A 14,706-nucleotide genomic window follows, 5' to 3' on the forward strand; every position below is an offset into this window, starting at 1 on the left:
ATCACGTTTTTACCTGCATTTATACTCCAACAGTTCTTCCTCTGTAGGTGTATAGGGTATTACTTTTAATAATATGCTCTACCATGTAATGTCTTACTTGTAAATTTTATGAGCATACTATCTTTTCCCTTTATCCACATTATTGATAAAATTGTTAAACAGCACTGGGCCAGAGTAGACTGCCCCTAGACACTCTAAATCAGCGGTTCTCAAGAATACATAATGCATATCAGGTATTTACATTCCAAATCATAACTGTAGCAAAATTACAGTTTTGAAGTAGCCACCAAAATAATTCTTTGGTTTGGGGTCACCACAACATGAGGAACTGTATTGCGGGGTCACGGCATTAGGTTGCCGAACCTAATGAGAACCACAGTGGTTGAGAACCACTGCTCTAAATAGAAAGTTCAGTTCAACTTCACTTCAGCTTGTTAATAACTGCCCTTGAGATCTGGTTATTCATCAGTTTCAAATCCAACCATCTATACTGTTTAAATGATGTTATATATGTAAATGCTAAGATATTACCAGATGTCTCACAAAGGACTATATATCTAAAAACCCCCAAGTTTCTACAGACAACAAGCACTGTTTTTACCAAATTAGGAAATAGACATCACCAAATTGGCCATTAAGTGAAGCATTGTTTTATTAGTCACAACTCCTTGATTATTAAGGAAAGATTGCAACCCACAGTGGTGCAAAAAAGTATCATATAAATAAAATTCCACATATCTTGAAGTTTTAAAACATTATAATTTAAAACTTTAATGTCAAATTATACTTGCATATTGTGCCTTTTATTTGAAACTAGAAAAACTTAAGGAATGTATATATTCCCATCCTTGTAAAGTTAAGATTTTTCTCAAATATATCTCTTTTCAAAAAAAGATAGGATTGAAAACATAAATGTTTGAAAGAAATATTTAAATCACATTAGGAAGATTTTCCAGCAATATTATAATTATCTACTAAACTTAAGATATCACTAAACTAAAAGCATTGTCTACAACATGTGCATTTTTGGCAAGAGGCCAAAGTACTATATTCATTAGGTTCATATTGTCAAAGATAGCTATAATTCCACACTTTCATGGAAAAATCTGAAAGGTTCTAGAAGTGAGGTGAGACAGATGTCTGAACCTATTGGCAGGTATTTAGTTATTAAATGTTTTTATGAAATATAAACTAGCTTTAATGTGAATTTGAGTTATCTAATTTGAGAAGATACTATATGCATATGCTGTAAAATAATTTTTTTGTTTTGATTTTATTATTTTCTTTAATTATTTAATGCAGGTAAGTACAAATAATTGTTACTTGATTATAGTTCATTTTATGTATGAATATGTTTCTATTATATTTTTGGTCATTAAATTTGTAGGCTAAATTACAATTAAATAAATTAGAATTAATTTTTATGTTCTAAATAGGGTCACATGGAAGGAGATGTGTGGGGTTTAGCTACCCATCCTCATTTGCCTATTTGTGCAACTGTAAGTGATGATAAGACCTTAAGAATATGGGATCTATCTCCTAGCCACTGTATGTTAGCTGTCCGGAAACTGAAGAAGGGTAAGGGAGTTCTACAATTTAGTCTCTGTCATAGTCTCATAATGTTAAAAAGACCTTAGAGTTCAAATGGTACCTCACTAAAAATCCCCCCTACCACATATCCAAAAAGTGATCATCCAACTTTTCCCTTTAAAACTGCAGGTGACAGAAAATCTACTCCTTCACAAAGCAGCCTATTCTACTTTGCATATATGTCTAGTGTTAGGAAGATTTTCCTTCTAACAATCTCAAATCTTCCTCCCTACAACTTCTATCCATTTCTTTTCATTCTTGCCCTCTAGGGATAGATAGGGTCGTCTGAACACTCTGCAGTTCATAAAATTAAACACAAATATCCCAAAAAATATAGTGGGACTGTTACTTCACATCTGCTGAAAACTATAATTCTTTTAGTATACAGTTGTATGTGATTGCTTTTGCTTTGTTTCTTGCCATATATCACTCTTGCTACCTATTGAACTTGCATCTTCTTTTCCGATGAAATACTTTTTAACCATACTTCTTCCATCTTGTACTTGTCAAAGATTTTTTTTTAATTCAAGTGTTAAGACATCGTTTATCTCTGTTAAATTTTATTCCATTAGATTCAACTTACTGTTCTGGTTTGTCAAGATCTTTTTGGATCCTGAATTTCTAATTTTAATTTTTACTTCTTTCTCACAGATTTGTTATCTGCAAAGTTTATGAACATACTATCTTTTTACTTTATCCACATCATTGATAAAATTGTTACACAATACAAGGCCAAAGTAGACTGGCCCCCAGACACTCTAAATAGAAAGTTCAGTTCAAATTGACATCAGCTTGTTAATAGCTGCTCTTGAGAACTAGTCATTTGTCAGTTCCAAATCTAAACCATTTAATTCCTAACAATCTGTTTAATGCCTATCTGTTTTGTCCCCAAGAATAATATTAGAATCTTTTGTCAACTGCTTTTCCAAAATCCAATAAACCTACAATTTTTCACATTTAGTAACTGTGAGAAAGAAAAGAAAAGGAAAATAAAAGAAAGTCAAGTTACAGGGCATGAGCTGTTCTCAGTGAAAGTATACTGCCTATGTAGAATCACCACTTCTTTTTCTACTGTTCTCTAGCATCCATCTCCTTATTAACATATTCTAGAATTTTGCTGGGAGTCAGGCATCAAGCCAGTAACCTATTGCTTGTAGAACCTATTCATTTTCCTCTTTTGAATATCAAGGTGACTGTCCTTTCTTCTCTATAATGTTTTGTAACATTCTAAAAAATTGTTTAACTTGGCTCATATCTCCATATTTCTCCATGTGACAAGGAGACAAAATGTTCATTAGGTGTCATTTTTGTGGCAATTGTTTTATATTAATAACACTTCTAATAATCAGACTTGGTTTCTTTACTTTTTTTTAGTCAGTAGCATCTTTGAATGGGTTAGTATGCAGCTATATCTTTACACAGTATCTTATCTTTTGTTATTGATTTTTTAACTTTGTTTTAACCAGTAGTATGACTACACAGAGACTGAGGCTTCCCCTACCAGTAACAAGGCTATTGCTTTTTTAATATTCTATTTCTTTTCCCCTTGTGTTGAATACTTGCTGTTGTGTCACGCCTTCCAAGTCTTTTCTTTAAAAAAAAAAAAAGAAGAAGAAAAAGACAATAGTCCCACCAACTCCATCCACCATTTCTCTTTCTGTGGTTTTCAGGGTTACCTGAGGTCAACCATGAATTCCAGGGGAAGGGAGAAGGCAGGAAGGAGACTGCTGTGAGATAATGGAGGGGGCTGGCACATAGTTCAAATCAACGATATGTGCTGGGGTAGGGAGGAAGAGCATTTGGGCAGAGTGGGACAAAGACTTAGAGTTTAGATAAGAAATGGTTCCTTCCTTCAAGAAGATAGTCTCAAAAGGTAGTAATACAACAATACAAGTAGCTATAATGCAAAATGTCATATAATTTTATTAGTTTTACAGTACAAAGTGAAGGTCAATTGCAGTGACATATCCATTTACCAGACTTTAAAATGACCATTTTCTGGTACTGTCATCCCTTTTGGAGCTACATCACCACTGGTTTTATGGCCATTTAGTTGTTCTCTGCAAACATCTGCTGGGCTTCAGCTGTCTAACCTTTTTAGGGCTAGCTGTCATTCTCTATCATCATCTGCTGGGATTAATGATAGAGAATGACAGCTGCACAGACCTTGTTAACTCCTAATGCATTATTGAGATCTGTAAGCCACCACACCCAGTCAGGCAGTATCTAGTTGTAGCTAAAACAGATTCTTAGCCTTTTTAGGTTGTGGATCCCTGTGACAGTCTGATGAAATCTATGGAACTCTTCAGAATGATATTTTCAGTCTTTTAAAATATGCAAAGGAAATCAATTATATCCAAACACAGTTAGCAAAATACTAAAAAAAAAAAAATCAAATGGAACCCTTAAGAGGCTGTGGTCCCAAGGTTAAGTTGTTTTAACTGCTTACATCTGATGTTTTGAAGTCTATAATTCCAAGGAATTGCATATAGGAAATTCCTTGACTCCTTTAAATCCCTAATGGAGAATCCTATGTGTCCTCAAAACATATTTTGGGAATTCTGTTTTTTAAAAAAATACAAGAAATATAGAGAAACTGAGACACTGAAATCCTTCCAGTTTTCTTTCTGATTGTTTTGCCTGCAAATTAAGGGGCCTGAAAAAAAGCCAGTACTCTACCTTCCTAGTTCACATTCATAGAAATATAGAAATAAAATAGAATATGGTCTCAGTGATCACCTAGTTTACCCTCCTTACTTTACTGATAAAGAAACTAAGGCACAGAGAGATTAACTAGTGTCACACAGATGGCAGAGCTGGGATTTAAACCTAGCAGGCTTTCCATTATATGATATTCTCTCATTCCTGCCTTAATTATCGAGCATATCAGCCATAAGGAGACTTTAATGTTCCTTTTTTTTTTTTATTAACTTCCAACCAGCATAGAGCCTACTGTCTATCTAAAATGCCCCACTTTGGGTACCAAGGCCTTTCCTTCCTTTCTTTACTGTTCCTCTAGTCACATTGAACTTAAACTTTGCTTCCTAGTTTCTGAATCCTTTCCCATTTTCCTTGGATATCTTCTCTTATTCTGACTTAATACACTTTATGGGCCTCCCTACCCAGTCTTGACCTCATGATTATCTACTGTGTTTATTCTGTAGGGTGATGACTAATGATTGACCCCTATGACTTTCTGCCATTCTCTGCCTACAAATCTTCAACTAGAGGTGACTTCTGTCATCTAGTTTTTCAGTTTCTGTTCCAGACTGCTAAAAAATAATATAGAATGTTTAAAAACTGAACTAATTATAAATTTATGCTTCATAAACACAAATGCATCATTGGTGCTCTTAGACAGCTCTATGATACTTGTCAGTTCAACTATTAAAAATATTTTAAGGCATCTAGGTGGTGCAGGAGATAGAGCACTGAGCCTAGAATTGAGAAGATCTTAGTTCCGATCCACAAGACACTTAAGTACTGTTTAACTCAGTTTCCTCAACTTTGAAATGTAGTGAGTAACATCATTTATTTTTCAGGATTCTTGTGAATTATCAAGTGAGATGTTCATAAAGTACTAAACACAATTGCTGGTACATAGTATGCTCTATATAAATGCTTATTTCCTTTTTTTCCCTTCCCAATACCTTGCTTTTTAAAAATCTTATTGTCCGTAGTGATTTAATGCCAAATCCAATCCTTTCCTCAATTTCTCAGTAATATTAGAAACTCTTGTTCCATATTATTCTTAATACTTTCTTCTCTTAGTTTTCATGATACTGCATTCCCTGGTTCCTACTCCTCTGCCATATTTTTCTGTAGTATTTCCTGTTCTTCTTCCCACCCCCTGTGAATATATTCAGGTTCCTTAAAGGTCTTGACCTTAGGTTTCTTCTTCCTCTGTCTTCTTTCTTGATGATCTATCCACTTCACTTGCTTTAGCTGCCATCTTTTGGTACCTAGTCTTAATAATCATCTACTATTGACTTTCATTTTAATCATTTCTGAGACATTTACACATAGTTATTTTTTGAGTACTACAAACTCTTATTTTCAAAAACTAAAATTATCATCTTTTTCCAAAAAAACATGCTTTTCTGATGTTCTGGCTTATTTATTTTAATCATACTACTTTTCTTCTGTTCATCAATACTGGAAAACTTGATTATCTTTTCACTTTTATCCTTTAGCCCTAGTTTCTAATTGGCTACCATTTGCATTTTCTAGTCTCTTTCTTATTAACTAGCCTTCCTTTCCATTTTCCCTGCATAGTATTACTTTTTCATCAATTGCTTCAAATGAGTTAAACTCCTGTATGAAATAATATTTTGTATTGATGAATATTCATCATTTCCCATTTTTGGCATCAGTAGCTTGTTTGAATAATTCATATGGGAACTATTTTAATCATATCAAAAGTTTTCTTGTCTTTATTCTAACTTGGTGTTGAATTTGGTCTCTGCACTAACAAATCAATAATCTGACTATATACTGTTTATTCAGAAATTATTTTCATAACTAATAGTTTCATTTCATGAGATTAATCTATGCTATATAGAGCTTCCAACATTCTTTTTTAATAACTTTTCATGATATATAGATAAAAAATTTCTGTGCAGTCTGCTGGTCCCTTTTGTAAAGATTAAAAATTGGGGGAGACTGAGGCAGGTAGAAATTAGTTTCTCTCTGCAAGGAGTATTATATTTTTATGAGGTTTATTAAAGGTTGAGAACTTAAGAAAATACAAGTAAGAAAGACACGTTCCAGGTGGGCCAAGAGGCCCAATTCAATTTCACTCACATCATGAGACACGTCTACTTGCCAGTGGAGACAAGAAGAGAAGCCAAAACCCTTTCCAATCAGGTTAAATACCCCATCTTGATCTCAGCCCAGGTGAGAATTCAGTGATATTACAAGGCATTCTGGGGAAGCAGAGCAAGGACTTCTGGGGATTGAAGTCCTGGATTCAAGTCTCCATTTTTACACTTTCATTCCTTGATTTAGCCATGTTTTCTAACATATTTTACACTCTTCTCATGAAGCTCACTTTGTTTTCATTGAAGCCACTGAATATCAAAGCTTGTACTGATTTAACTTGGATGATCTTAACCAGATCTTGATATTTATCAGAATATTGGTGCATAAGATTAATTTATCTTCTTAGTGATATTTCTCTGTATACTTATGAACATATAAAAGAACAATGGCCATTATTCTATGAAATTTTCTCTTGCTTTTTGACACATGATAAAATCTGCCAAATCCATTCTTTGCTTCTCCAAAAAGAATCTGTGAATCAGCCTTCTATTTAACAATAATTTCCATTATCTTTTGTTTTACACCAATGTCAGCACATGTGTGACTCAATTCAAAATATCAACTCACTGGTCATTTGACAATGATTTGCATTCATTATACCAACTAAGTTAATTTTTATAAAATATTGTCTAAAAATGTATCATTCTCAGCACCCTCTGTCACCACTTCTACGATCTTTTCACTTTAATGCAGAAGTGGAACAAAGTCTAGGTATAAAACTGAGAGATGCTTTGCATTTTGTTTGTAGGCTGTTAGTAGCTGACCTACTGATAATGAGCTCCTCCATATTTAGCTGAGCTCGTCTACAGACAATTCACATAGTGTATTAGGGGGCCTATAATTTAAGCCTATCTGCCTTGATGGAACTTGCCAGAGCAGAATATAGACTTCTGTTCATCTCCACACTATAGCTGTGAGCCTTGGGTTTCTTCCTCAAACAAAGGCCAGTGGGTTAATAATATTCTTCTATTGATATATTAAGACTGCAAGACATGGAATAACAAAGTTTCCAACGAATTAAAGTTGAGCATCTTCTAAAGGGCAGTGGAAAACCTTATAAAGTTTGTGCATAGACTGTAACATAACAAACTTCCAAAAAGTTTTTTCAAAGGGAGTGACATAAAAAAAAACATCACCAGAAGATATTTGAGTAGAAAAGATTATGGGTCAGTCATGTGAAAAGAGTAGTAGATAACTGATGGACATCTGTGCCCCACTGATATTCATGCAATATCAAGAAAACTAAAATACCCTCATACAAGTTGGGAGAATCCCTAAGAGAGGTTTATGGAGAGTGTCTGACAAGAGTCACACACACAGATAGTATTAATAATTTGCAGTCTATAGCATTAGAAGAAATAACAATCAATGACATCACATATCCATCAAAGTAAAATTCAGCCCAGCTGAGATCTTTTTTACTGAAATTCCTACCCTAAGTGCCTAACACAGTGCCTACTCATATAAAATGCCTATTGATTGAATTTGATTAACATACATATTAGCTATGCCTTCATCCAAGTCACTGATAAAAATATTGAATAGAAAAGAGCTATACAGTGCCCTACTACAATGACCTCCTGTATTCACATGGATACACAAATTTACACTTTAGGTCTAGTCATTCCATCAAAGGTTATATCAAACATCCTTAAAAAGTAACCTGGATGTGGATTTTCTCCATATCTTTCTACATTGTCCACATGAATATTAGATTTTGTCAGATACATGGGTACTAATCTTGCCATTTGAAGACCTCCACAATGTCAGGCTCTGATCTACTTTTATTATCTGATCTCACATGATTCCCTATTAAGTATCTGTCAGAACCACCAAAATGGACTTTTCCGTATTCTCCTGACATATCTCACATTTTCTATATTTACAGAGGGTATTGATAACCTAGATTATGCATAGAGACTGGCATTCAGGAACCTGAAAGAATTAGAAATCAAAAAAGATTGAGGTTTATATTTTAGTAAAGATTTGAGAGTAAGAAAGAAATGACTTGTCTTCATATATTTGCAGGGCTGCTCCTCTGTTTACCTCTACACTCAGGATGCCTTTCCCTCACATTTCTATCAAATTGTATCTTGCTTATCTCCAAAGCCCAACTTGAATGTCACTTCTTATATAATAAATTGTCTCTAATCTTCCCAGCTAGAAGAGATCCCACATTCCTTCAGCCTCTCACAGGACTTTGTTTCTACCTCTCTAGTATTTATATACTCTCCTCTGTTTTAATTCATCTTTACATTCCCTTAAGAACTAGAAATATTAACTATATATTATAAAGTGTGTAAATTAAATTAAATGTGTTATATAAGCCCCAAATTTCAATAATGTTTTGAATAAGGAATTTTTGCATTCTCTTTGAAATTAGAACTGTTTTGAGGATCTATTAGATTAGAAAGAAATTTCTTGAAATAACTAATTCTTTTTCTCCTTTTTTAGGAGGAAGGTGTTGTTGTTTTTCTCCTGATGGGAAAGCTTTAGCTGTAGGTCTCAACGATGGAAGTTTTTTAATGGTGAATGCAGACACCTTAGAGGATCTTGTCTCCTTTCACCATAGAAAAGATGTTATTTCAGATATTCGCTTTTCACCTGGTAGGTTTCATTTGAGGAAATATATAATTTAATTGGACAGATACTTGAATTTGGTAGCCAACTATGTTAAAATAATATAAAGTTTACATGAAAAAGAATGTTTTACTCTTTAAAGTTTCTCAACAAACAATTTATTTATTGCTTTTTTAATTAGATGGATTTATTTTATAAATCTTATGAATTAGTGCCATATGTACATATATATTTATAAAGATTCATAGTATTATGGGGTGTACTATTGTAATATAGAATACTATTATAAGGGAGCACACTATAATGAAGTAAACACTAAAAATAACCAAGATAAAACTTTACATAACTTAGTCTGGGGCAGCTGGGTAGCTCAGTACATTGAGAGCCAGTCCTAGAGACGGGAGGTCCTGAGTTCAAATTCGGCCTCAGACACTTCCCAACTGTGTGACCCTGGGCACTTAACCCCCATTCATAACCCTTACCACTCTTCTGTCTTGGAACAACCAATCAGTACACAGTATTGATTTCATGACTTCAGGTAAGGGTTTTAAAAAATTTTATTATTCTGTTTTTTTCCAAACTAAAAAAAAGTTTTGGAATATATATGTTTTTCTTTATTTTCCACTATACGTAAAATACATAAAAATTTCCCTGCACAGAATTATTATAGCATAACTACTCCTCAATGAGTTTTTTTTATCAAATGTTTCTGAAATTATTCTCAGAATTTTTTCTATTCCATTTTTATGATTATACTTCTGAAAGGTTTCAGTGAATTTTTAAAGTGTTAATTATATGTAAAAGCAATAAGTAAGCTTTATTTTATGGTAGAAAAAACTTGCACAGCAGTATTCTTATTCATGTATTGTAGGTTCTGGAAAATATCTAGCTGTGGCGTCCTATGACAGCTTTGTAGATATCTATAATGTAATGAGTAGTAAGCGAGTAGGAATCTGCAAAGGTGCTACCAGTTACATAACACATATTGACTGGGATTTAAGAGGTAAGAATTTGAGTAACAATAATTTCACCCAAAGTTGTATTTAATTTGTTGCCTTAGGAAAGTAAAAACCAATTACATTCCTCAACTGCAGCCATTTTAGTAATAAGCATTATTATTCTTATTTAAAATATCTATATGTCATTGTATGTGTTTGTACTATAACAGGGCAGCTAGATAATGCAGTGGATAGAGTGCTGGACCTGGAGTCAGGAATTCATCTTCCTGAGTTCAAATTTGGCCTCAGACTCTTAGTAGCTTTGTGACTTTTTGCAAATCACTTAATTGTCTTTGCCTCAGTTTTCTCATCTGTCAAATGAGGAGGAGAAAGAGGAGAAGGAAGAGGAGGAGAGGAGGAGGAAATGACAAACCAGTCCAGTATCTTTGCCAAAAAAACCCAAAATACAGTTACAAAGAATGGGATAGGACTGAAAAACTGACATGGACACTGTACCCCAGAAACTCAGGCGAAATATTATCAGGGAAACTTCCTTGCTCCCTTCCATCCTCGTGATCCTGAGCCTAAAAACACCCAATGACCCCCCTAGGGTCCTGAGATGACTTATCTTCCTTTGATTGTCCTCTAGATTTAAGATGGACAGAAAGATGCACCTTCAAACTACACCTCGATCCTATCAGACATCTGTTTGTTCCTTAAAACTAAGGAATCTTTATGTCCCCAGGTAGACCCCAGGATGATCACCCCACCTAATGCCTGGGTGACTAATACTCTGTTGTAAAAAGTATAAAATCCCCAGAACCGATGTCATTGGGGGGAACAGCCTTTCCATTCATACTGTCCTCCCAGGAACTGCTCCCCATCTTGCTGTTCCACCTTGCTATCCTCATGGCCATTCTCAACATTACCTTCTAAATTAATAAATTTCTCTTTTTGTTTTTAAGCTAAGTTTTGGAGTCTTGCATTCTTGCAAAAGGTATCCTTCCCGAACCCCAGAGGTACACATCTAAACCCCATAACAAAATGACTAGACAGCCATTGTATCATAAGATATTATCCACAACTTTATGAAATTTGTTCTAATATTATCCAAATTACAATGATCCCTGGAAATATTTTATTTTCATTTATAAAGCTGTTAAATATTGTGCTAAAGTATTTTCATTTTTTACAAAGGTAGTACAATTTATAATGTACATTTTTAAAACGATAGTACATTTTTGTTACAACCCTGAATTTAACATCCATAAGGAGCCATTTACCTACTTTTTTCTACCTTAAAAATATAATCCCTCTAAATTCTGAAATTTCATATAGTAAAATACACATTTTAAAATAACATGAATTTTGTGCCCTTAGATTTCTTTTTTTGTTTGTTTTTCTAATTGCATAAATCAGGCCTAAATGACTATTCTCTAAATTAGTCATTACAATCATTCTAGCTATTTGTTATCCATTTTTTGGAAGAACTTGAAGTAGTCTATTATTAATCATTTTTCTAAATGTTTTCGGGTTGTATGTTGAAGTTTTCTGAGATAAACTTATTATTTCTTCAGGCCTGCCTGTTGCTCCTCTGCTCAAGAATTTTCAGTAGCTCCGTACTATCACTAGGATAAAATACAAATTGTTTGACATGGAAAGCCTTTGTTCCTGTAACTTTGATTTATATTTTTCTTGATTTAATTCACATCCCTTCTCTTAACATTCTGCATTCTAGCCCAGTTAGCCTGCTTACTCTTCACCATCCTTCACACTTCATTTCTCACTTTACTTTCTGCCCTTTACCTGTTGTTAATGCATTTCTTTTTAAAATTAATTTGTATTTATTTTATATTTATCTGTATACAACTAGTTCCTGATTAATGTGAATAATGAATTGCCTGAAGTAGTTGCATTTGAATTGCACTATACATTTGCATTAGGCTGGTACTGATGACTGTATTTTACATAATTTAACCTCAAAAGTAAATTTAAATATATGCAAATTCAACATAGGACCACTTTTAGGAATTGATTCACACTACTCAGGACCTAGGTGTATATATTGTCTTCCTTAAGTAAATTTAACCTTCTCAAGGGCAGAAACCGCTTTCATTTTGCCTTTGTATCTCCTAGCACAGTGTTTGGCATATAATAAGTGCTTAATAAATTCTAATTAAATTGAATTGAATTTAAAATTATCTAAATTAGTAAATTTTTCAATGAGTACATGATTGAGGATGTTGGCTTTAAAAGATCACTCTATTTCAAATATTAATAATACAGAAATATGTTTTGAATGATACATGTATAACCCAGTGGAATTGCTTGTCAGCTCTGGGAGGGGAGGGGAGAGAAGGGGGGAAGTCATGACTCATGGAACCATGGAAAAATATTTTAAATAAATAAATTAGTAAATTTTTAGAGCAGAAGAAAATGTTTTATAGACCTCTAAATTTAATGTTTTATCATGTATAGATAGAAACAATGTGACCTTATATATTCTATTTGTGCTTATGCTTTTTAAAGGAAAGCTTTTACAGGTCAATACTGGTGCTAAAGAACAATTATTCTTTGAAGCTCCACGAGGGAAAAAACAGATTATTCCTAGTCTAGAGGTAGGAAAAGAAATTATTGATGAGAGATTTCTATGTGAATGATATTTAAAAATCTGATACATATTTTCTATCCTTCCTACCCTAATTATACATGAAATGTGTTTTCCATTTGTTAGTAATTGTGGGATTATTTGAGATATTCATTCTTATTGTGAGGTTGAATTAGGTATATGGGTAAGCAAAGAGAATGGGCAAAGGTTTTTAAAATATCTAGCTATTTTACAAAACAGAAAACATGTTTAGTTTCTACCTACCCACAATTGTTTTAGCAGATTGTGAATTGCCATAGAAATAGAACAAAAGAAATGAGAAGTAAATAGGACATAGGATCTTTGGGGAAGAGTTAAACTAATTAAGTATCAAAAAAAGAAGATTTAAAAAGGAATTTAATGTCTCTCTTCCTGTTTATGAAGAGGTATTTTATAAGTGACTAAAAACAATTTCATAATTCTAGTCATAAAAATTAAGGATCATTTGCTTGATAGGGATTTCAGTGGTGTGAAGAGGAAATTCTCTGTCAGCGTATAGTTTTAGAGATTTGCCTGTAGGTATAGGCCTGAGAGTTAAGTGGCTTGCCTAGGAAGAGTTATATAGCCATTTCATGTCACAGACAAAACTTGAGCCCAGATCTTAACTGGCTTCAAGTTAAATTCTGTTTTGCTTCTTCCACAGTAAATAGAAGAAATTAGGTCATCTATAAAGGTTAATTTCTTAGCTGAAGTATCTAAAAATTTAGTTTTATTAAATTAGTATTAATTAATAATACATTGTTATGATTGCTAAATGCATTCCCTATTTTATGTTCAACAGCCTTGTCAATATATAAAACAGTTGTTTTATTTACATAAAACAAAGAACCCCTTTAACAAGATAATGAAGGTGTACTGACACTTTAGTGCAAGGATATATTCCATAGTTACTAAAGTTGTGTGTTCTGGGTTGTTACCAAACAATTCTTACTATTTTGCTAATGAAGGGAATTCAGTCTTTAGTTAAGTGATTTGTCCCTGGTCATAGGCTAATAAGATCTAAATTTGAACCCAATCTCTCCTGACTCCAGATTCAGTTCTCTTATCAAGTCTCTATTAAGAGTGACAGGGGACAGCTGGATGTCTCAGTGGATTGAGAACCTGAGATTCTGAGTTCAAATTTGGTTGTATATACTTTCTAGCTGTGTGATCCTAAGCAAGTCACCTGACCCCCATTGCCTACCCCTTACTGCTCTTCTGCCTTGGAACCAATACAAAGTATTGATTCTAAGACAGAAGGTAAGGGTTTAAAAAAATTTTTTTAATGACATTGTAAGTAAAGTTAGAGATAGTATACTTAATCTCTCCATGTCCCTTCTATGGTAGATCCTATATTTTATGATGATAAATTATTTTTCAGATGATACACTTAATTCAATTCATAGTATATTATAATATTTGGAGATATCCGTAAGTTTTCCTATTAGTCATTGATATGCAAAACCTAAAATAGTTTATTTTTATAGGTAGAAAAAATTGGTTGGGCATCATGGACAAGTGTGCTTGGTTCTTCTTGTGAGGGAATTTGGCCAGTAATTGGAGAAGTCACAGATGTAACTGCCTCATGTCTTACAAGTGACAACATGGTCCTAGCCACTGGTGATGATTTTGGATTTGTGAAGTTATTTAGATATCCAGCTAAAGTATGTATTTTTCTTCTTTTTAATTGATAATAGAGAACTAGCTTAGCTAATCCATTTCATAGCATTTTAGAGAAATATATATACTTCTAATATATGTTGTGCAAAATTGAATTATTAGTAAAAATAGTTCAAAATCGAGTTCCACTGAATGATATTATAAATAGGTTGAATTAATAAGCACTGTTATAGCATTTTTATTTTTAATAATGAGATAATTTTGGAGTTGTATGAATTTTATATGAGATTTATCAGTAATACAAAAGGCATAGAATAGTTTTCTCATCTTGGTTCCATTAATTGTTCACATCTAGAAGAGTCATTGCATGATTACACACCTTAAATTCCATATAGCAGTACATTTATTATTAAAGAAAATGTGTAAATCAGAATAACTATGGGGTACCTCCTTATACAATTGGCCAATATGACAGTAAACAAAAATAATAAATTTTGGAGGGGATGTGATAAAATTGGGACATTAATGCAT

General features: G+C 33.2%; 1 protein-coding gene across 11 annotated transcripts in view; it reads left to right on the forward strand.

Annotated features, from left to right (window-relative positions):
• Window positions 1–14,706, forward strand: part of EML5 (EMAP like 5) — a 235,727-nt gene that overhangs the window by 142,930 nt on the left and 78,091 nt on the right. For all 11 annotated transcript variants that reach the window (XR_008914938.1, XR_008914937.1, XR_008914939.1 and 8 more), the window contains 5 exons: window positions 1,437–1,578; window positions 8,866–9,018; window positions 9,863–9,994; window positions 12,459–12,547; window positions 14,043–14,219. Coding sequence is in view for 6 of the 11 variants with exons in the window: in XM_007472659.3 (XP_007472721.2) it covers window positions 1,437–1,578; window positions 8,866–9,018; window positions 9,863–9,994; window positions 12,459–12,547; window positions 14,043–14,219 (693 nt within the window). In the remaining 5 variants the exon portion in view is untranslated. The remainder of the gene's footprint in view (window positions 1–1,436; window positions 1,579–8,865; window positions 9,019–9,862; window positions 9,995–12,458; window positions 12,548–14,042; window positions 14,220–14,706) is intronic.

This window comes from Monodelphis domestica, chromosome 1, assembly GCF_027887165.1.
Source record: "Monodelphis domestica isolate mMonDom1 chromosome 1, mMonDom1.pri, whole genome shotgun sequence".
Classification (NCBI taxonomy): domain Eukaryota; kingdom Metazoa; phylum Chordata; class Mammalia; order Didelphimorphia; family Didelphidae; genus Monodelphis; species Monodelphis domestica.